General features: G+C 49.8%; 2 protein-coding genes and 1 long non-coding RNA gene across 6 annotated transcripts; all 3 read right to left on the minus strand.

The window, feature by feature from the left end:
- Positions 1-1657: 1657 nt before the first annotated feature.
- LOC119967879 (NACHT, LRR and PYD domains-containing protein 3-like) lies at positions 1658-10896 on the minus strand. Of its 4 annotated transcripts, XM_038800961.1 has the most exons (6): positions 9970-10896; positions 7851-7937; positions 7586-7756; positions 5681-5851; positions 3594-3761; positions 1658-2006 (listed from the first exon to the last, which is right to left on the minus strand). In XM_038800961.1, exons 1-6 carry the CDS (start codon positions 10878-10880, stop codon positions 1880-1882), a joined length of 1635 nt encoding a protein of 544 aa, XP_038656889.1. In that variant the 5' UTR covers positions 10881-10896; the 3' UTR covers positions 1658-1879. The 4 variants fall into 4 exon arrangements, with proteins under 4 accessions (XP_038656889.1, XP_038656890.1, XP_038656891.1 ...); XM_038800962.1 differs by lacking the exon at positions 7851-7937; XM_038800963.1 differs by lacking the exon at positions 5681-5851.
- Positions 10897-10969: 73 nt separating this feature from the next.
- On the minus strand, positions 10970-18163 carry LOC119968027 (NACHT, LRR and PYD domains-containing protein 6-like). Its single transcript, XM_038801131.1, has 5 exons — positions 17665-18163; positions 15699-15865; positions 13540-13711; positions 13390-13455; positions 10970-11736 (listed from the first exon to the last, which is right to left on the minus strand). Exons 1-5 carry the CDS (start codon positions 18161-18163, stop codon positions 10979-10981), a joined length of 1662 nt encoding a protein of 553 aa, XP_038657059.1. The 3' UTR covers positions 10970-10978.
- Positions 18164-18827: 664 nt separating this feature from the next.
- LOC119966875 lies at positions 18828-22118 on the minus strand. Its single transcript, XR_005460874.1, has 2 exons — positions 21960-22118; positions 18828-19254 (listed from the first exon to the last, which is right to left on the minus strand). It is a non-coding gene; the product is annotated as an uncharacterized LOC119966875 (long non-coding RNA).
- Between the last annotated feature and the right edge of the window lie 1000 nt (positions 22119-23118).

A 23118-nucleotide genomic window follows, 5' to 3' on the forward strand; every position in this document is an offset into this window, starting at 1 on the left:
GCAGCGGAGGGGAAGACGGCAATCACGCATGCGCGGCTGACATCACTTAGGCGCCGCCGGCCGCGTCATTCTCGCACCAGAGATTCGTGCACCGCCACTCCTAGCCCCCTGGGGGTGGGGGGGGGGGGAGAATAGGGGGTGAGGAGCGGCCTCCGACGCTGGAGTGAAACACTCCGGGTTTCACTCTGGAGCCGGCTGTTTCTCTCCGTTTCGGAGAATCGCGCCCAGGGTTTCTGCCAGTCAGTGTTTCAATGTTTGAAGGGAAAACGATAGACGGTGTTTGCCCTTGAAATGATGGACACCATACGATTCCTTTCATCCTTCTCGTACCAACCCCGAACCAGTGTAGCACTCTCCGTTTCCATGCCACCCCCCTCCCTCCCTCCCATCCCCCCCTTGTTTGCAGGAATGAATCTAACAAAAATCACTTGGGTCTGCTCCAAACATCAAACAGTTTATTGTATGAAACCGGTGGGGAGCAGGTTACTGGGAAATCTAGATACCTGTCCACTGAACAAAGAAAATTATCATCGTTTATACAATAATAAATAGTCAGCTGGACGTGATTTGTACATTGATTTTTAGAAACAATGAAATTGGTTACTGCTCAGCTGGAAATGGTGCGATCATCTCATGGACTAGGAGGTTACTCATGGTCTCCAGACACTATTATCGACTGTCCTTGGGTGTCATGAATTTATATCTCCCCTTGTCTTATTTTGTGACATGCTGGTACTGTTGTCTGCATCCCACTAGAGCATCTGCTGATGAGGAGCACTCCTGCTTAATGTACCGTTTGTGTGTGTGTCTGAGAGAGACAGTCCCGACTGGGGATGTGGTCAAGGTAGTTAGCTACGTCCCATGATGCCTCGCAATCATTCATTGCTAGCGAGATACATGATATTGTGCTTTTAAAAAATACATGTAGAGTATATAATATTTATTGTAGGTGCCTCTGCCCTGGGAAAGCCACTTCAACACCCTCACTCAGCTTCCCTGCTGTTCTCTTGGCCGTATTCCCATTCCTTACCATGTCGTCTCTCCACCATCCCTCTCTTCCCCACCCCCCCCCCCCACCTTTCCCCTTTCCTTTCTTCAGTTTGTTTTCTCCACCAACGCCCTGTTGTCCGACACTGCCAACTCCAGCCTTCCTTCCCTCCCTCCCATCCCAGGCTCCAGCGGCTGAGCCAGTGCAGCACTGATGGGAAACTTGTATTTTCTGGGAGGGAACTCAGCAGCGTTCTGTTCCTCTCGCTGACTCTGTTGTGCTTCCGCGTGTATCTCATTGTGTGACGAACGAGACACCGCCAAGTGCCTTAACCAAATGGATCAAAAATGTTGCGTTATGTACTCTGGGATAACACAGGCTGCAACTCGATGCAGCTTTGACCAAAAAGATACTCCAGACTTTGAAGTAAGTTCAACGTGATTTATTGAACCATTAGCACAGTTCTCTATGAGTTCGACTCTCCTGCTAATCTTGCTGTAGTGACTCAGTCTAACTAACCAGTCTGCTCTAAGCCACGTGGTGGGTGTGATGCTTCCGATCTGCCCCTGTCCTACTCTCTAAGTGTCGTCTGTAGAAAGAGGCAGAGCATGTGTGCCCTGTCCTTATATATGGGTTGTGTAATGCCCCCTTGTGGTAGTGTCACCTCTGGGTGTCTTGACTGCCCATTGGTCGTGTCCTATTCTATGTGTTCAGTAGCTGTATGTCTGTGTGTCATGGACGTCTCCGGTGCTCCCTCTAGTGTTTACTTAGGCGTAGTGTATTTACATTAACCCCTTGTATATTTACAGTGATGTTCGCACCACAAAATTAACTGTTATACAGTCTATTATCAGTGCCTGGATGTGACCTGGATTCATGATTTGAGCGTGTTCAGGCTGAGGTCCCCAATCCTTTGCTCATTATCGTTGAGTACACGTCCACACGGAGTCCGGGTCGGAGATCGCTCAGTGACTGAAGATGTAGGCCTCCATCTGGTCTGAACTTGTTCCTCTGCAGCCTGAAACACAACAGATTAATATCCAACGCACGTCAATCATCCCAACAGGAGATATTCATAACCACAAGAGGTATATAGTCGCAGAGATCTCTGGATTATTACAAAGCAGCAAATCGGGGCGTGACGACTACACGATGTCCCAGTCTGGCCTCCTGGCCTGTGCTCAGGCTGCAGATTCAAGGATTTCCCTGAAGACGTGAGCACCAGGCCCAACAGGAATAGGTGCAGCGACCTATGCATTGTATTTGAATCAGTCAAACATGGAGTACAAACTTTTATTCAGCTTGATGGGAAGTACTGCAAGAGTATTGACAGCCAGAGAGATCTAGGAGTGCACGGGTCACTGAAAGGGGCAACACGGGTGGAGAAGGTAGTCAAGAAGGCATCCGGCATGCTTGCCTTCATTGGCCGGGGCATTGAGTATAAGAATTGGCAAGTCATGTTGCAGCTGTATAGAACCTTAGTTAGGCCACACTTGGAGTACAGTGTTCAATTCTGGTCGCCACACTACCAGAAGGATGTGGAGGCTTTAGAGAGGGTGCAGAAGGTATTTACCAGGATGTTGCCTGGTATGGAGGGCATTAGCTATGAGGAGCGGTTGAATAAACTCGGTTTGTTCTCACTGGAACGACGGAGGTTGAGGGGCGAGCTGATAGAGGTCTACAAAATTATGAGGGGCATAGACAGAGTGGATAGTCAGAGACTTTTTCCCCAGGGTAGAGGGGTCAATTACTAAGGGGCATAGGTTTAAGGTGCGAGGGGCAAGGTTTAGAGGAGATGTACGAGGCATGTTTTTTACACAGAGGGTAGTGGGTGCCTGGAACTCGCTGCCGGAGGAGGTGGTGGGAGCAGGGACGATAGTGACGTTAAGGGGCATCTTGACAAATACATGAATAGGATGGGAATAGAGGGATACGGACCCCGGGAGTGGAGAAGATTTTAGTTTAGACGGGCAGCATGGTGGGCCCAGGCTTGGAGGGCCGAAGGGCCTGTTCCTGTGCTGTACTTTTCTTTGTTCTTTGTTCTTTGCAGTGATAGAGGGATCATTGAAGAGATTATAATTGGGATCAAAGTGAGTTTCTAAGAGAAAAAGGGGAAGGGTTGGGAGGTGTGCTGAATCGGGAGGGCAGAATTGGGAAACATTTCTCACAAAGATGTGAACATGTTGATCCTGAATATTTATTTTATGACTGACGGTTCTTATCCAAGGTCTTGGCTGGAACCCTGACAGCAGGAGCTGAACGCACAGTGGTGGCTGACAGCCTGCAGGTCTGAGGGAATGCTGAACTGTCAGAGGGGCCATTCCAGATAAATAGCTGGTTGCCGTGTTTTACGGTGATGTTTAAGGTCCTGAAATTGGACTAGGAAGAGCAACAGGGAGTCACTTTCCCACTTTGTCCCGGTCAAAACTCCTCGCAACCACCATCACTGAAAAAGGGATGACACGGAATTCATCCCGTTGCTGTGGTGGGATCTTCCTGTGCCCTGAGGTGATTCACTGGAGGGTAATAAACTTGGGTTTCTCTCGGCTGTTCAGGGAAAATGGTGGAGGGAATAATAAACCGTCTGGAACACGGAGATATTTACCCGATCTCCTGAAGGTAAGTGTGTCTCTGGATCAGGGTCTGCAGGGAACAAACAGACCGGTCTGTGAGCAGATTGTTGGCCAGGTTCACCCTCGTCATTGATGTGTTCCTGAGGGGAATCACGGCGAGTTCCTCTGTGTAGGTATCTGTGATCCCGTTTCCCTCCAGCCTGCAGGCAGCAGAAATAACTGATTTGTTTTGTTTGCTCTTTGAAAATACTTTTAATCATTTTCATCTATCCAAACAGAATCAGAAGTACAACCAAACAATTCAATCAACAACCAACAAGCACCCCTCCCCCCTCCCCCCCCGCTCCCCTGATACCAATCCAGCCTTCCCCATTTTAACCCCTTTTACCCCCCCCCCCCCCCCATCCCCTCCCCCGCCGACCCCTCAAACCTCCTGAAAGGAATCAATAAACGGCTTCCAAACTGCTCAACACCCTCAAAGCCAAACCCATCACTGGGCTCGCGGAGTACCCGGACGGCAAAAACAAAGCCCTCAAACACATACCCACGCACAATGCTGCCCCCCACACTGACCCCCCTTCCCCACGGTGCATTTCCTGAACAATGTCCCCCGCCCAATCGTAGTTCATCGCGTTCAGCAGCGTCATCCCACCTCCCCCGCCCCCCACCCTCCTCCCCCGCCACCCACCCTCCTCCCTGACCCCCACCCTCCTCCCCCGCCACCCACCCTCCTCCCCGCCACCCATCCTCCTCCCCCGCCCCCCACCCTCCTCCCCCGCCCCCCCACCCTCCTCCCCCGCCCCCTACCCTCCCCGCCCCCCACCCTCCTCCCCCGCCACCCACCCTCCTCCCTGACCCCCACCCTCCTCCCCCGCCACCCACCCTCCTCCCCGCCACCCATCCTCCTCCCCCGCCCCCCACCCTCCTCCCCCCCCCCCCCACCCTCCTCCCCCGCCCCCCACCCTCCCCCCCGCCACCCACCCTCCTCCCCCGCCACCCACCCCCCTCCCCGCCCCCCACCCTCCTCCCCCGCCACCAACACTCCCCCCCGCCACCCACCCTCCTCCCCCGCCCCCCACCCTCCTGCCCCAACCACCTCGCCCCAGCTCCAAGAAAGACCCCCCCCCCCACACACAGTGACATGCTCACACAGCAGTGTGCACTCTCCCCCCCCCCCCCCCCCCACACAGTGACAGGCTCACACAGCAGTGTGCACTCTCCCCCCCCCCCCCCCCCACACAGTGACAGGCTCACACAGCAGTGTGCACTCTCCCCCCCCCCCCCCCCACACAGTGACAGGCTCACACAGCAGTGTGCACTCTCCCCCCCCCCCCCCCCCCCACACAGTGACAGGCTCACACAGCAGTGTGCACTCTCTCCCCCCCCCCCCCCCCCCCCCCACACAGTGACAGGCTCACACAGCAGTGTGCACACTCTTCCCCCCTCCCCACACAGTGACAGGCTCACACAGCCCCCCCCCCACACACAGTGACAGGCTCACACAGCCCCCCCCCCCCCCCACACACACAATGACAGGCTCACACAGCCCCCCCCCACACACAGTGACAGGCTCACACAGCCCCCCCCCCCCACACAGTGACAGGCTCACACAGCCCCCCCCCCCACACAGTGACAGGCTCACACAGCAGTGTGCCCCCCCCCCCCCCACACACAGTGACAGGCTCACACAGCAGTGTGCCCCCCCCCCCACAAAGTGACAGGCTCACACAGCAGTGTGCCCCCCCCCCCCCACACAGAGTGACAGGCTCACACAGCAGTGTGCCCCCCCCCCCCCACACACAGTGACAGGCTCACACAGCCCCCCCCCCCCCACACACAGTGACAGGCTCACACAGCAGTGTGCCCCCCCCCCCCCCCCACACAGTGACAGGCTCACACAGCCCCCCCCCCCCCCCACACACACAGTGACAGGCTCACACAGCAGTGTGCACACTCACACACAGCCACTTGCTCACACACAGTGACAGGCTCACACAGCCCCCCACCCCCCCCCCACACAGTGACATGCTCACACAGCCCCCCCCCCCCACACAGTGACAGGCTCACACAGCAGTGTGCACACTCACACACAGCCACTTGCTCACACGCAGTTACTTACTGTAGTGTCTGAATCAAACAGATCTGCTGATTCAGTGCAGCCGTCAATAGTTTAAGTCCCAGTTCTCCAAGTTTGTTATAATTCAGGTTTAAGTTGGTCAAAGATCGGTTCTTACTGAGAACGGAACAGAGTTTTTCAACGCTATAACTCCGAATTAAATTCTCGCAGAGCCTGACGAGGGAAAGGAACAGTGTTAACAGTTACTGCATCAAAATATTTCCCACACACAGGACAAAGGCAGATTATTGCTGATTTTAAATTAATTTAAGCCAATGGAAAAGCAGATCGAGAAGCAGAGCAATAGGAGAATAAACCTTTTCACAGAGTGAATGGATCGGGTCTGGAGATGCTGCCTCAGACTGTGGTGGAAGCAAATTTAATTGAGGGATTCCAGAGGGAACTTTTTTATTTTATTTTATTTTTAAAATACTTTATATTCTCTATTTTCACATTTTCTTCCAAATGTACACCCACCGACAATGAACAATAATCAGTCACAAACATGTCAATCCCCATATCAATAACAACGATCCCATCCTCCCACCAAACCCCAAACATCAGCCCGCATGTTCACACAAACAAATGGCAAAAAGGAATCAGGGATTACCCATAGTCACCGTTAACCCACTCTGCCCGCCTCCCCCAACCCTCCCAACCACCCCCCCCAACTAATGTTCAATGTTATCCAGTTCTTGAAAGTGCGTAATGAATAATGCCCATGAATTGTAGAGCCCATCCACCCCGAATATGGCCTCTCGGGGACCCGGGTCCAGCTTCACATGCATCACCTTGGAAATTACCCTAAACATCTCCTTCCAGTAATCCCCAAGCTTTGGACAGGACCAAAACATATGAATGTGATTGCCCCCCCCCCCCCCCCACCCCCGCAACGCACACACACATCTTCTTCAAAGAATCGGCTCATCCTCGCCCTCGTGAGGTGCGCTCTGTACACCACCTTCAGCTGTATCAGCCCCAACCTCGCGCACGAGGTGGAGGCATTCACTCTCCGGAGCACCTCACACCAGACCCCCTCCTCCATATCCTCTCCCAACTCTTCCTCCCACTTCGCTTTGATCCCTTCCAGTGGTGCCTTATCCTTTTCCAACATGGCTCTGTAAACCGCTGATACTGTCCCCTTCTCCAGTACCCTTGCCGCCAGCACCTCCTCCAACAACGTGGCCAGTTCCTCTGGGAAGCTCTGTATCTCCTTCTTGGCAAAGTCCCGAACCTGTATGTATCTAAACACTTCTCCCTGCTCCAGCCCATACTTCTCTTCCAGCTCCCTCAATCCCGCAAATCGACCCCGAGGAAACAAATCTTTTAGAGTCTTAATCCCCTTCTCTTCCCATTTCCGAAAGCTTCCGTCCCACCTCCCTGCCTCAAATCTGTGGTTCCCCCGAATCGGCATTTCCCTTGACCCTGCCCCCAACCCGAAGTGTTGGCGAAACTGCCTCCAGATTCTCAATGCAGCTATTACTACCGGACTCCGAGTATTTCCCCGGAGCTGTCGGGAGCGGGGCTGTTGCTAGTGCCTTCAGCCCCGACCCCCCTGCACGAACTCTCCTCCATTCTGACCCACTGGGAATCAAGCCCTCTGACCCAGCTCCGCACCTTCTCCACATTCGCCGCCCAGTAGTAACACATCACAGGTTCGGGAGACCCAAACCTGCCTGCCTTCCCCATCTGTAGCAGCAATTCCAGAGGGAATTAGGTGATTATTTGGAAGGAAACATTGCGCAGGGTTCCACGGAGGAGACAGGAGAATGGCACAGTGAGAGTTGGTGCAGACACGATGGGCCGATTAGCCCCCTTTGCTCCATCACAATTCTGTGACACTGTGACAAAAAGAGAAGACCCTGGACAATCGCAGCAGGTCTGACAGCTGGAATTCTGTGAACTTACTCCAGAGTCTGTATTCGACAGCCAAAGCTGTTCAGAGCCTCACACAGGTATCTGACTCCAGTATCTCCCACTTGATTCTTATTCAGGTAAAGCTGTATCAGTGATGAGTTGTTGGTGAGAGCCATTGTGAGTTGCTGGAAATCTGTGTGGGAGATACGGTTGGAACCCAAGCTGTGGGGGGAACAAAGTGAACAGTATGTTCAAATTGAAACAGTAAAATCATACATACAAAACCCACACAGAGAATATACAGTGTGTCACTTACTCCAGTGTCTGTATTTGACAATCCGGCCTCCCCAGGGCAGCTGACAGTAGTTTCACCCCTTCATCGGTCAGATTATTGCCCCTCAATCTAAACATAAACACACACAGAAACTCAGAGACCAGCACTATCACTGAACCATAGCTTCCTTCAGCTTTATCTCCTGAAACTGAATCATTCATTTCTGTTGTATTTTAATATTTGTTGTTCAAATACAAAAGATATCCGAGTGATATGTACAGCTGACACTATCTTCTTGATGAACGCACATTCGTGTGGGTGAAGAGAGTGAAACTCCGAGACATTTCCTCCTCCATTCATTTTAGGGTTGCCTGGAAGTCGCTGCCGGAGGAGGTGGAGGAAGCAGGGACGATAGTGACATTTAAGGGACATCTTGACAAATACATGAATAGGATGGGAATAGAGGGATACGGACCCAGGAAGTGCAGAAGATTTTAGTTTAGACGGGCAGCATGGTCTGCACGGGCTTGGAGGGCCGAAGGGCCTGTTCCTGTGCTGTACAATTCTTTGTTCTTTGTTCTTGTTCTAAAAGTCAGGGACACGAGGAAGATTGCAGAGGATCAAGGAGGAAGCAATGATCCAGGGTAATTGTACATAGATACATACGTAGATGATAGGAGCAGGAGGAGGCCTTTTGGCCCTTCGAGCCTGCTCCGCCATTTATCACAATCATGGCTGATCATCCAACTCAATAGCCTAATCCTGCTTTCTCCCCATAGCCTTTGATCCCATTCTCCCCAAGTGCTATATCTAGCCGCCTCTTGAATATATTCAATGTTTTAGCATCAACTACTTCCTGTGGTAATGAATTCCACAGGCTCACCACTCTTTGTGTGAAGAAATGTCTCCTCATCTCTGTCCGAAATGGTTCACCCTGAATCCTCAGACTGTGACCCCTGCTTCTAGACACATCCACCATCGGGAACAGCCTCCCCTGCGTCTACCCTGTCTAGTCGAAACGTTTCAGTCTAAACCATAAAGGTTGGATCCTCTTCTTTGGTAAAGAAGACAACAGGCAGAACTCTCCCAACTGGGAGTAAATTCCGAGGTGGAGATGGGAGCGTGGCATGTTTCCCACTGCGGAGGCTGACAGGGAACCGCTTCATATCATCAGCCCCAGCCTCATTCATTATAATGTGGAGACGCCGGCGTTGGACTGGGGTGAGCACAGTAAGAAGTCTGACAACACCAGCTTAAATGGACAAACCTGTTGGACTTTAACCTGCTGATGACAGACTTCTTACTGAGCTCATTAAATATACAGCAGGGAGTTTAAAGCCTTTTTCCGTGAAGGCGTGGGTCCGTGTGCCATATTGAAAACATCACTGACCCGCCATTGAAGAAAGAAGATGGAATTCCTGAAAAAGAAGATGGGTGTAAAAGCAGTTAGCACTGCTGCCTCACAGCTCCAGGGACCCGGATTTGATTTTGGCCTTGGGTATACTGTCGGTGTGTGGAGTTTGTACTTCCTCCACATGTATACATGGGTTTCCTCCGGGTGCTCCGGTTTCCTCCCACAGTCCAAAGACGTGCAGGTTAGGTGGATTGGCCATGATCGTGTCTAAAGAAATGCAGGTTTGGTTCAAGGGTTACAGGAATCGGGCAGGGAGTGGGTCCACGTAGAGTTCTCTTTCAGAGGGGTCGGTGTGCAGTCGATGGACCGAATGGCCTCTTTCTGCACTGTCAGGATTCCGGAGAAGGAAGGGGATTGTTCAGATTGGGAAGAAACAAAGAAAGGGGAGAAACCCAGGAAATTAAATGACTGAAATAGAGGAAATGAAATGACATGAAAATCGCTTATTGTCACGAGTAGGCTTCAATGAAGTTACTGTGAAAAGCCCCTAGTCGCCACATTCCGGTGCCTGTCCGGGGAGGCTGGTACGGGAATCGAACCGTGCTGCTGGCCTACCTTGGTCTGCTTTCAAAGCCAGCGATTTAGCCCAGTGAGCTAAACCAGCCCCTGGAAAGGGTGCAAAGGAGATTTACCAGGATGCTGCCTGGTTTGCAGGATAGGTCTTATGAGGAAAGGTTGAGGGAGCTAGGGCTTTTCTCATTGGAGCGGAGGAGGATGAGAGGTGACTTAATGATCCGATGGAATTACCTGAGTACTTTGAATTTGTGTAGAACAGGCACCAGTCTCTGAATCTCTTCAGCTCCTACACAGCAGTTATTGAGGTTGAGCTCCTGTACGTCATAACAATGATCAAGGACAGAAGCCATCACAATACAATCCATGGGCATCAGTCGGATTGCATTATAGGGAAAGTCATGGCCCAGTGTGAGAGCCGCTCCCAATCCCACAGTTTGCTGCATTAACCCTGTGTTCTGTAGCTCAAACAGATAGTACAGTGATTCCAACAGCTTGCTCTTGCTGGCCTTACTCTGTGCGGTGAAGTTATTCTGGGTGTTACTGAGGTTGTTTTCAGTTTGTTTCTTCACCCAGTCGATCATCGTGTTTCTGGTCTGGTTCGGAAGTTGTCCCACAATCTCTCCGAGTATCCGATCTGAACCAGACGAGGCGAGACCAACCATAAATCGGAGAAATGTCCTGAATCGGACATTACTCTCAGCAGAAGCCAGTAACTGTGCCAGACTCTGTGGGTCTACAGTCAGGTATTTAGCCACAGCCGCTATAAACTCCTGGAGAGTCATGTGAATGAAGGTGAAGATGGATTGAGATGGGTCAGGATGTTCTACCAGAAACCCTGGCAAGGTATGTGATTGCTCCAATTTGAAATCATTTAACTGCTTCTCGTTAAACTGAGTGATGTTGTGATCTATTCCCATGTAGCCCATTTGGCCAGTTCGAATGATCACGTCACGGATTTGCTCAGCACGGAGATCATGGTGTTTAGAAATGTTGAACTCATGGTTTTTGAAAATGTTATATAGGTAAGCTGCAAATAACTGAGTGACTGTTGTAGGGAGTGTTGTCTGTGCCCCCTGCATTTGTCTTAATCCTGGGCCCAGCGAGTAACAGATGATTCTGCAGTAGGAGGGGTTATCACACATTGAGTACAGGATGTCATTCTGTTCCACGTAGGCAAAAGCCGTTTCAGACAGTCTCTGATCTGCAAAGTATTTCTGAAAGTACTCCTTGATCTGTTCCTTCAGAAGCCCACAATCTCTGCCCACAGGTTGATGTCAGCCTCTGCCAGTGACTCCAGTTCAGTTGAACGGGCAGTGACCAGCACCGAACAGCCTTTCAATACCTTCTGCTGGATCAGACAACGCACAATGTCGGCCACTTCACATTCACAATCTGGGTGCAAACACTGGCTCTCAGTCAGTGCTTTTGTCTGCGAGTTTGTGAAATCAACCTTCTCCTTAAACTCCTCTAAACTGTCCAATATAAATAGCAACCCCAGTGGTTCATTCCAGAGTTGCTCAATCCTATTCCCAAAGTGAGGGTATGAATTCAGGACCAGTTTCCTGACACTCGTTCTGCCTTTAATGTCGTTGAGGTCTCGAAATCTGAAGGGCAACACAAATTGGAACTGCTGATATATTTTGCCGTCCGCCCAGTCATGGACAATCTTCTGGATCATGGTGGTCTTCCCAATCCCAGCCGGACCGCTGACCACCGCAGTCCCGCACAGGCTGCTTTTCCCAAAACTGCTCCTGAACAGCTGACCGATTCGGATACTTTCCCTGTGGGATTTGATCACCATCCTCCGACCTTCCTCACGCCTCCTCCCTCTGACTGTTAGGCCAAGTCTGGCAACACTTTGACCACGGTCTGAAAGAACGATAATCTGCTCTGTATATAGTTGGTCCAGGGTGGATTCAACCTTTTTCCCACCGGTAACTTTGACCAATTGATTCACATTCTTGTCGTGAAGGAATGTTTTGTGTTGGACCTGGATTTCTTGAAGTGAAAATTGAAAGAGTTATACAAAGTAGAACATGGGCAATAAAAATGGAACAGCTATCACAAAATCAGCAAAAAAGCTAATGAAATGCAGGCCCTTCATATTCAGATGATCAGAATACAAGGTGGGAGAAGCCACGTCTCAGGTATAGGAAACCCGAGTTAGACCACACCTGCAATTTAGGGACTTAAGGGTTTGATTTATCAGAGTTTAAAATATTAAGGAAATCCGATTGGGGAGGAAGAAGCCATCAGCCCCATGCATGCACGTACAGCAAATCATTAGGCACGCTAATACAACATGGTGTTTATTGTCCGTCCTTGGGAAGCCACCTTGTCCTCACAACCATTGATGCCGAGAGCTGTGTGTCTGTTGATATGCAACGGCATTCCCAATTGAAATAGGTCCTGCACTTGGCGTCTACCGAGAGACAAACCATCACATTCCCCACACAGACAAGCCCCTGTGGCGATCGGCGAGAGGTGACGGGGATCAGCACCGTGAGATCTGGAGGTCCCGAGCAGCAGACCGGCAAAGAGGCAGTGGAGTTTGATTCCGACGTCTCACCCTTGGAATAGGAACAGGGGAGCCTTTCTTGGTTGAGTAGTTTGGACTGTACTCGTTGGAATTTAGAAGGATGAGGGGGAATCTTATAGAAACATTTAAAATTATGAAGGGAATAGATAGGATAGATGCGGGCAGGTTGTTTCCACTGGCGGGTGACAGCAGAACTAGGGGACATAGCCTCAAAATAAGGGGAAGTAGATTTAGGACTGAGTTTAGGAGGAACTTCTTCACCCAAAGGGTTGTGAATCTATGGAATTCCTTGCCCAGTGAAGCAGTTTAGGCTCCTTCATTACATGTTTTTAAGGTAAAGATAGATAGTTTATTGAAGAATAAAGGGATTAAGGGTTATGGTGTTCGGGCCAGAAAGTGGAGCTGAGTCCACAAAAGATCAGCCATGATCTAATTGAATGGCAGAGCAGGCTCGAGGGGCCAGATGGCCGACTCCTGCTCCTAGTTCTTATGTTCTTATGTTCCCAGCTTTCGTCACAACTGAACAGAACAGCCCTCTTCAGGAACCACTCTTCTCACCCTGCACGGGGAAAGGGTGAGGAACGGTGCCCTATAAATAGTCTATTCCATCCCCAACCTGTGCGGAAAACCGGCATTCAGAAGCTCATCTACCGGCATTCAGAAAATCAAAGTGAAATTGAATTCTGGAACTTGGAATGTACGCACCCCGCTGGATAATCAGCAAGGCAACCGACCAGATTGTTCACTGTTTAATAAAGAGGTGGCTCATTTGAAACCGAGATGAGGCCAATTATTTGGTCCCAAAGGATCATCAGCCTCTGAAACCCTTCCTCAATAGTTTGTGGAAGCAGAATCTTTGCATTCCTCTGAGGCACAGTTGTGTAGGTTATTGTGAAGGGGGGGGGGGGGGAGGGGGGGTTGTGATAGATTATTGGGATGTAGATTTGAGGTTACCATCAGACGGCCATGATTTTATTCGACGGCGGAGCAGGCTTGAGGGGCTGAATGGCCTTTTCCTGCTGCTTATTCGTACGTTCCTACTCCCAAAATGTACCAACCACAACAATCTCGCAGTTTGTTAGTTAGGGATCATTCACAGAGAGCAGTTTTACCTTTCAGATAGTTGGACACTGTGGGTTGCATTAGACTCCTGCTCACTTCCATTGGTAGACTGGCTCCTATTAAAATAAATTCAATTGTTTATAATCCGCAATATTCTGGTTCTGATTTTCAACCCGAGTACTTGCAGTGTGACCCAATACCTTTGCTTTCGATCTCTTGCAATATCTTTCTCAGTTTCGGATTTGTGTCCTTCCTCTTTACAAAGTTTTCCCACATTTCTCTCGCTGTCTGAGCTCCGCTCTCCATCACGGTGTCCAGGAGACGTTTGGCTGCTTCCTGTTGGCGCCTGTCCCTCACCAACTGTTGGATGTCCTGGAAAACAACAGGTCTGTCGCATCACCATGAACCGCCTGGAATTATTTAACCTCTGCTGATTGTTCGGAGCCACAATTGAGAGAAATTCTTTCAAAAGTGAAACATGAAATTATGAGCTAATTGCTGTTTGAGGGAAGTCCTGGGCAAGTCCATTCGACCAGGGGCAAGAAGGTTATAGATTAAAGGCAGTCAGGACAGGAATTAAAAGGCGAAACAGAGCAGACAAAGGTTCTACAACAGTATTCTGACACTGTGGAGAGTGACTGTTGTGAGACATCTGTCTGTAGGAACTTCAGGCCCACGTCCTATATGAGTAAAGGACCTGGGTTAGAACATAGAACAGTACAGCACAGAACAGGCCTTTAGGCCCTCGACGTTGTGCCGAGCATTGTCCGAAACCAAGATCAAGCTATCCCACTCCCTGTCATTCTGGTGGGCTCCATGTGCCTATCCAATAACCGCTTGAAAGTTCCTAAAGTGTCCGACTCCACTATCACAGCAGGCAGTCCATTCCACACCCTAACCACTCACTGAGTAAAGAACCTACCTCGGACATCCCTCCTATATCTCCCACCCTGAATCTTATAGTTATGCCCCCTTGTAACAGCTACATCCACCCGAGGAAATAGTCTCTGAACGGTTATACAAAGGACTGGCAGCCTCTGTGGCTAAAATCAATGCCATTTATTTTTAAGGCTGAGGGCTGCAATTTCATCCTCAGTGGTTTGAAGTTAAAGGTCTCATTTTTGATTGAAGTATTTGTTTCCTGTTAATTAATGTTTAAATTACGCTAATTTGGTTTCCTGCAGGAGAAGTTCCAAACAAAATTGAAACCTTATCCACTGATTCTTTCTGTTGAGGTTGTTTGGCGGCTCTATCAAACTTTAACCATCTCCACAGGCAGCATAACCAGATTCCCCCTGACCCACCAGCAGTGCTGAAAAGCCCCTCGATTTCTCATCTTGCTGCCGTTGGAGACTTCCCCCAAAGCCCGGGATAACTATCCAGCCGCAGTTAAACCTGTTCGATCCAAGGCTTCCAGCTTCATTCACATATTTAAAATGCCAATCGGTTTCCAGGATGCGGTAATTCTGCCCAACCGCTGTTCTCCCCATGTAAACCCCAAAGGTGGGAGCTCAGAGGGTTATACCCACTTCCGTCCTGTACCCTCTCTTATGGGCCAGGGTTTAGAGAACACCAAAGTATATTATGGAGTTCACCTGACCTACAACTGTTTCTTTATTTTGGTCTGCCCTTCAGGTGTCATTCAACAGAGGCGGTAATCAAAATCTAGCTTTTTCTACAAATTTAGTTAACATTTTTATCAACTACAAACATGAAGACCCAACCCAGCTACAGTAATCTATGTATAACCCCTTAATGAATCCCCCTTAACTGTTCCAATTCAATAACAAGATCCAAGTAAAACCAGAACCCCCTTTTCAAAGGTGTGGCCGAGCACACGGCACTCTTACTGGTGTAAGACTGGATATTGATACTCTTGTTTCCTTTCCTAAAAACAGGTTTCAATTCCTTCCAGAAAGCAATTATCTTTTTTAAGTTATCAAGCAGTTTGGAGACATTTTAAAAGATAAAGAAACACTTCTTTCAACCTGTGCAGAACAAAACCAGTTCAAACTCAAAAACGATAGGAAAACCAACTCACAGAGCCACAGCCCAGCTCCACCCACACAATGACATCACTGAAGCCATGTGATAAGACAAAAACATTTCTTAAAGGGACACTCCCCTCAGCCTGCGCCTAGCCACAACTATAACTGCCTCCTTCACTGTCACTATAGTCTCCTGTGAGAAGCCCAGGTATCTATTTACAATGTGGAGAAGTCAACGCCTTCTGGAAAGACGCGCACTAAATTGTAAGAAGGACAAATCTGCATTGAATAAATCTATTGTGTTGAAACATCAGTGCTGTTTAAAACAACAATCAGCAGGCTATTACACTGAGGATTTGTGTTCTCCATACCCTGTAGCAATCCTCATTCCACTTGGCTTCCTTTAGTATCTCCAGGCTGACACCTTCCACACATTCCTCAATGGCTTCTTGTATTCTCGGTCGGTAGAATTCAGTAACTTTGCGGAGGTGAATATCAGAGAAATCTCGGAGGGTCTGTCTGATAGCAGCGTTGCTGTCTGGAAACAGGGTCAAAATAAACTCTGCTTTAACACCAATGGCACATCACTCACCGCATGCACACTGCCATTAATTAAGTTGGTTGTTGTAAAGTCTGTTGTTGAAAATACAGAAAAATGTGTCATTTGAAACATGGAAGTCTGGCAATATCTGGTCTGAGAGGATACAGGGAAAGATCCCACAAAGGGTTAATAGCAGCTGCAAAGAGCAGGATTATAAAATGCCGATTCTTGCTCACAAACAGGCTTATCAAACACACAGGTTTCATGTAATAAGCTAAAACAATGGCTCACACCTTCATTGAAAGTACCTATCTTAGGAAGCATCTGGAAAAGCATGGATGAGAGTTTTAATTGAATTAAGTGATGAATGTTTAAAGCAGGCAGGTCTTTCAAGTCATAACCAAGGTAAATTTTAGCGTACAGTTAAAAGCAAAAGTTTCACACCGTCATTGAAATAAACTCTCTTAGTAAACAGCTGGAAAGGATGGAAGATGCTCAGTCGAATTTGGTGTCAATTCTAAGTGTGAAATTCTACTAACATCAAGTCAATTAAAGAAAATTGGAGACAACCTGTCTACAAGAAACATAATTTAAAGTCAAAATCAAAGGCAAAGTTATGGGCTGGGGACAATTGGAAAATTAAACTATTGAAATGACAGGAATTAAAAGTAAAACCTCTTGAAACCAAAGCATTTTTTGGACATCTCAAAGCATTTTGTAATCAGATCTGAGAGGTGACGTTATGCCCAAAATGAATACTTAGTTGTATTAAAATGTTTAGATCAAAGATACTTTTTAACAATCAAAGTGAAATAAGTTAATTTACGATAAGGTCATAAAAACTTAATAATTGTTAGAAAGAGAATATAAACCCAGAGAGCAGAACCGGAAGGGAAGGGGGAGGAGAACTCAGAGAGAGGAGAGAAGCATATTCAGCTTTCACAGCTCGGTCATGGGAAAGACAAGACAAGCAGCCGAGCTTAAACAGCTATACATCTAAGGAAGACTAGGGGGGGGGGGGGGGGGGCTGGAGTTCCCGAGGATAGATGAGGAGTTGGTGGAGGGTTGGGAGTCCCAATTGGGCCTGGGGAGGTTATAGATGGGTTGGGGGCGATGCAATTGGGTAAAGCCCCCGGGACCAGACGGATACCCGATTGAGTTTTACAAAACGTTTTCTGGCTGTTGGGGTTGCTTCAGGTAAAGGCTTTTAATGAGTCAAAGGAGCTGGAAGTGCTCCCCCCAACGATATCGTCGGCATCGATTTCCCTTATTTTAAAGCGGGATAAGGACCCGGAGAGCTGTGGGTCGTATCGGCCAATCTCCCTTCTAAATGTAGAAATTGTTGGCAAAGATCTTGGCCCCACGTATCGAGGACTGTCGTCCGGGGGTACTGGGGGGGGGGGGGGGGGGGGATCAGAAGGGGAGGGGATCAGATGGGATTTGTTCAGGGACGGCACCTGACGTCCAACATTAGGCGGCTCCTGAATGTAATAATGATGCCTGCGGAGGGGGCGCGAGGTCGAGGTGGGTGGTGGCCATGGATGCAGAGAAGGCCTTTGATCGGGTGGAGTGGAAGTATGTGTGGGATGCCCTGGGAAGGTTTGGGTTCGGACAGGGATTTGTAGATTGGGTCCGGTTGCTACATCAGGCACTGGTGGCGAATGCAAGGACAAACTGGGTTTGATCAGAATATCTTAGTCTGTGTCGGGGGAGGCTGCTGTAGTCACTGGGACTCTGTTCACAGCCGACCCTTAGACCAGGGATATGATGTGTGAAGGGACAAGCTGTACACATACCTTCGAGGATTTGCCCCAACACATCCAGCATATCGAAAGAGAAGGTCGACATCTTTGTTTTTTTCACAGGCGTTACTCCATCTCCCACTGTTATATTCGGATCATCACCTTTGGTGTGTGTGTCGGTGTCCCCCTGCCCCAGTACAGGAAGCATCGCATTCCCTCCCAAGCTGGCAGGCCCGAGCTCCATATTCTCAGGTAACTCTCCCCTGTTACCCATCAGATTCACATTTGTATCAGCAATAGTCGTGTTTGTGGGCGCTCTGATGGGCCCACGATCATCACCAATTCGGCTGGTCTCAATGGTCCCAGGGCCCTGTGATCCAGGCCTGATGCCAGCATTCCCACTCGTGTTGCAGTCCATCCCATCCGCACTCTGCTGACCGAAGGCTTTAGAAAATGCCGGATCTGAGACTTGTTCCACGCCCCCGGGAGCTGTACCATGCCAACTTCCAACATGACCCAAGATCCCCGGGTCTCCCGTAGCTGCTTTGCCCATGGCTTCAGCAGCTGGTGTGGGATGGCTTTGCGTTCGCTCAGTGACACCCAGTATGTCACAGCCTTTTGCTTTCCGTTTTCCCAAGCGTAACGGTAAGTTAGAAGCTCCGACGTTCCCCTTCGTCCTCTGTTCCACCTCGCTGGGGAATGCTTGGCTGGTTCCCTGGCCATTATTCTGACTTAAATGACTCCAAGCCTGCCTGAGACCTCTGAAAGGGAGGCTGCGGATCGTCGATATGGGGCCTGGAGTCTGGTCTAATGTCCCTGGTGCGGCACGGCTGGAACGAAGGCCGAGTCTCCCTGGGTTGCTGCCTGTCTGGTAAGCTGAACTGGACAACGTACCTCTGACCAGTGGATTCAGGTTCAGCCCTTCATTGCTCGGTATCACATATCTGGAGCCTGGCCGTGCTGAGTTGCTGCTGATCTGGGGGGCCCAGGCCAGTGGATTCTGGTTCACCTCTTCATTGCTCGGTATTACACATCTGGAGCCTGGCCGTGCTGAGTTGCTGCTGATCTGGGGGGCAGTGAGGGAAGAGGAAGGGGCTGCATATGTTATTGGGTTAGGCGTCTGCCTCACACCTGTGACAGTCTGGTGAATCAAAACACCTGTGCTGCTGACCGTTTGGTTATCAAGTACAGCAAGGGGGGGTCTGCCCCTCTTTTTCGGATCCTTTACGTCTGGAGCTAAATTCATTGTTCATGTTTGTTGGGAAATGCCCAATAAAAGAGCCGTTTACTCTTGTGACAGACGACTATTCTGCTATTCTCAGTCACTGATAATTCAATGTGATTCAAAGCTCCCGATGGAAGTTAATTCCCCCTCCTCAGAGATCACGGACCCGCTTTTATGACAAGACTCTGTCCCAGGATTGTTGCCTTTAGTTCGTTCCTCCTCACACAGAAACTGGAGCTCGCAAACTTCTCACCATATGGACGACGCTGTATGCAGATGGAGTGTGTGAAAAATATAGCGCAGAAATTTAGACACGTGCGATGATTCCATGGGTCATCTTCTCGCTCCCTTGTCAAAGTCACCATCAGCGGCAGAGAGAATGTATTCCTTGTACAGACAATGCTGGAAATATTCAGCGTCTGTTAAGGGAAAAGAAAAAGAAGAGTTAGCGTTTCAGGTTGTTGGCGTTTCATCATCGTTCCAATGTAATAGATTTTCAGTGAGCGAAAAACAAAGAGAGACAGGGAAGGTTAAATGAAAAAGAACTACAAGGCAAAAGGATTGCACATGGAACAGAAAAAGACACAAAAGGTGAAGCTGTGAATGGCAGGATAGCAACAGACGTCATTGAAATTAAAATTCAAAATAAATAAAGCCCAGATTAAATCTGGGCAGAGGTTGAGATCCAAAATGATTGATCTCAATGTTGAATCTAGAACAGTCGTTTTCAAAGACGGGGTCGCGACCCGGATCATGGGCGGGAGTCGGGAGGGTCTCGGAGCCATCCTTCGCAGAGTTCCCGATTACGGGAATTAATGCGCAATGGCCGCAGCAACCGGCTTTTAAAAATGTCGCCCACGACCGATTTTAAAAATGTCGCCTGCGACCGACTTTAAAAGTGACAGTCAGAAGGTGTGTGCGTTGCCCATGCCAGCTCATCAGTGTGCAGCCCAGCCAGAAACACAAACAGGCCAGGACCTCACAACGGAAGCTGCTGGAGAGAGCGGCTCAGGAGAGTCCACAGCAGGGTGCGGGGAACGTATTATGGTAACCATTCACCACTGTACCACATTGTATCACGCTGTTGCCCATGTGGGCTCCACCTATGGGCCATTCTACTGTACTACACTGATTGTATCATGTTGGTGCCCTTTTGGGCTCCGCCCCCTTGAGGGGAGGTATAAAGAGCAGCTGCCCTGTAGGCGGCTCTCAGTGCAGGCCAGTCGCAGGCAGGCACTGTTCTAGTCGATTAAAGCCACTGTTCACTTCAACTCTCTGTGTCGTGTGAATTGATGGTCGCATCACGGGGCAAAGCAGCGCTGGTGTGAGCTGTTCAGGAGAGCCCACAACAGGACAAAGCAGTGCTGGTGTCAGCTGTTCAGGAGAATCCACAACAGGACAAAGCAGTGCGGGTGAAAGCTCCAGGACCTCTGATGAACAACCCGTACAGAAATGTAACATTGAATGACAAAGACAGTGAGACCGTGAGGACAAAGCAGGCTCGCTGCACCGTCACATTAAAGGTCAGCAAAAATGGTGGGTCATGAAGTTCGGGGGGGGGGGGGGGGCGTGAATCACAAAAGTCCGCTGGTGTGGGTCGCGATGGTTGGCCGGTTGGTAAAAATGGATCGCTGGAAAAAAAGTTTGAAGAATACTGATCTAAAATACAATAAAGTATCTAATTGAGGTTTCAAGAACTATATTGGGACCCGGCCCCTGGCCGAGGACAGAGGGATTAGAGTAGGAACAAGATGGGCAACGAAGAGGTCGAATGACCAAAGGATCAGGGTTGCAGGGTCGTGCATGTGACCTGAACTGAGGTGTTCCACAGAAGTGTTCACCCAATCTGTGTTTGGGTCTCCCTGATGTTACAGATGACACTAAACTGAACGGAAATGCATCACTTGGCAGGAATGGTTGGGCCCGAGCTCAGTAAGTAGGGAGGAGATACAAGGGCAGGTGTTACAGCTCCTGAATTTTCATTGGGAGATGCCGCAGGGACAGGAGGGGGTGTTGGGAGTAACTGAGGAGTGGACCAGGTCATTGAGAAGCCGGATGCTGAAAGAGGGGGGGGGGGGGCAAGGGGGCGATGTTTAGTGGTCCCATCACACTGGAGATGGTGGGAGTGATGGAGGGGCGATCTGTTAAATACAGAGGGTGGTGAGATTGGAGGCAAGGATATCCCGAGTGTGATTTGGAGAGGGAGAAAAAAAGATGGGAGCAGAAATGCAGGGAATGGGATGGACATGGTCAAGCACAGTCAACCATGGGAGAGGAAAAGGAAACGAATATTGGAAGAGGTAGTGCGGAAGGTTGCTTTCTCTGAACAGATACTTCGGAGTAGGGAAAACCATGAGAATGTTGCTTGCTGGCAGCTACAAATGGAGGAATGTCTGCTCCTTGATTTTGCGCCTATATGATGTCAGTGTACGGGGTGGACGATCTGCTCACTGCTGCCGCCTCTGGTGGGAAGACTCCATTACGTTTTTTAAAAATCAGACCGTCCGAGGAGGCGGACTGTCCCACTGGGCTCCGGGTCGGCGGACTGCTAGACACGGCTGAGGGCGCACGCAAGCGGGACGGCTGACGCTCCCGAGAGCCCATCACGGCCAGCGTTGTTAAAAGCTGGTCGCAGCCGTTGGGGCGAAACCCACGCAGACACGGGGGGGGAATGTGCAAACTCCACACGGACAGTGACCCGGAGCCCGGGATCGAACCTGGGATCCCGGCGCCGTGAGGCTGCAGGGCTAACCCACTGCCCCACCGTGCTGCCTGTCCGGGGGGTGTCGACATGTTAAGATGCAGCCCCCCCCCCCCCCCCCCCCTCACATGGGAGGAGTGGACTTGAGGGGGTAGGAATTGGGCCAGATCCCCTCCCTGTTTAGTCAGGGGGGGGGGGGGGGTGGCCCACTCTCTGAGCTCCAGTAACCCTGGGCTGGGGGTGAAGCAGCCCATTGGGAATCCGCCTGAACTGTTGGTGCTGCTTTGTCTGGACCGTCACAGAGCCATTCGCTGGTCTCCTCACTCCCAGGCTATCAACTCGACTCCACCACCCCACTTTGCCACTTTGTCCCCCTGCTTCAAACAAATCAATGCTCTTCCCCATCCCTTTATTTATATCTACCTTCAGTCTCTGCTCCAAAAGCTGGCACTGCAGAAATAACCTGGTTGTCAGTTAGTGATATTTACCTGCGGCTACATTATTCTGAAATGTCCTCCAGCGTTTGTTCCAGCAGACCCGGAAATAGCCTGCAGTTTCACTTCGAACGTCTGCAAGTTTCACTTTGAACTGTTCAGAGTCCCTTCTGACTGCCGCCTGAAAATAGCCTTTTGTGTTTGTTCACTGCAGCGAGTACTCTCTCTCTCTCTCTCTCTCTCTTCCCCACCCCTACCACCCACCAGCAAACCTGAAACCTTGCAGCAAGACAGCAAATGGCAAGCACACCACTTCACCTCGGTTCTTTTTTTTTGCAGTTTCTTACTTTAAAAACAGGGAGAAGTTTTACAACACCAGGTTAAAGTCCAACAGGTTTGTTTCAATCACTAGCTTTCGGAGCGCTGCTCCTTCCTCAGGTGAATGGTGAGGTAGGTTCCAGAAACATTTATACAGACAAAGTCAGAGATGGCAGACAATGCTTGGAATGCGAGCATTTGCAGGTAATTGAATCTTTACAGATCCAGAGATAGGGGTGATCACAAGTTAATGAGGTGTGAATTGTCTCAAACCAGGACAGTTGCTAGGATTTTGCAAGTCCAGGCCAGATGGTGGGGGATGAATGTAATGCGAGATGAATCCAAGATCCTGGTTGAGACCGTACACATGCGTGCGGAACTTGGCTATAAGTTTCTGCTCGGCGATTCTGCGTTGTCGCGTGTCCTGAAGGCCGCCTGGGAGAACGCTTACCCGGAGATCAGAGGATGAATGCCCTTGACTGCTGAAGTGTTTCCCGACTGGAAGGGAACATTCCTGCCTGGCGATTGTCGAGCGATGTCCGTTCATTCGTTGTGGCAGTGTCTGCATGGTCTCGCCAATGTACCACGCTTCGGGACATCCTTTCCTGCAGCGTGTGAGGTAGACAACGTTGGCCGAGTCGCACGGGTCTGTACCGCGTACCTGGTGGGTGGTGTTCTCACGTGTAATCGTGGTATCCATGTCGATGATCTGCCACGTCTTGCAGAGGTTCCCATGACAGGGTTATTTTATGAACGTTTAGATTCTTACCAGTACTGTTAAACCCTCTGAAATATTTATAAACACTTCCATAAAAGCTGTCGATACTTTT

Source organism: Scyliorhinus canicula, chromosome 6, assembly GCF_902713615.1.
Source record: "Scyliorhinus canicula chromosome 6, sScyCan1.1, whole genome shotgun sequence".
NCBI lineage: Eukaryota > Metazoa > Chordata > Chondrichthyes > Carcharhiniformes > Scyliorhinidae > Scyliorhinus > Scyliorhinus canicula.

Excerpts from the sequence above, each read along its gene's own strand:
- LOC119967879 (XM_038800961.1), bottom strand. The coding sequence starts at position 10,880 with ATGTGTGATAACCCCTCCTACTGCAGAATCATCTGTTACTCGCTGGGC. Across the intron at positions 3,762-5,680 it reads TGTTTGATTCAGACACTACA|GCTGGAGGGAAACGGGATCA; the intron begins GTAAGTAACTGC and ends TGCTGCCTGCAG. Across the intron at positions 2,007-3,593 it reads ACTTACCTTCAGGAGATCGG|GCTGCAGAGGAACAAGTTCA; the intron begins GTAAATATCTCC and ends GTTGTGTTTCAG.
- LOC119968027 (XM_038801131.1), bottom strand. The coding sequence starts at position 18,163 with ATGGGCAAAGCAGCTACGGGAGACCCGGGGATCTTGGGTCATGTTGGA. Across the intron at positions 15,866-17,664 it reads GTTGGGGCAAATCCTCGAAG|ACAGCAACGCTGCTATCAGA; the intron begins GTATGTGTACAG and ends CCCTGTTTCCAG. Across the intron at positions 11,737-13,389 it reads AGTGTCCAACTATCTGAAAG|AAATCCAGGTCCAACACAAA; the intron begins GTAAAACTGCTC and ends TTTCACTTCAAG.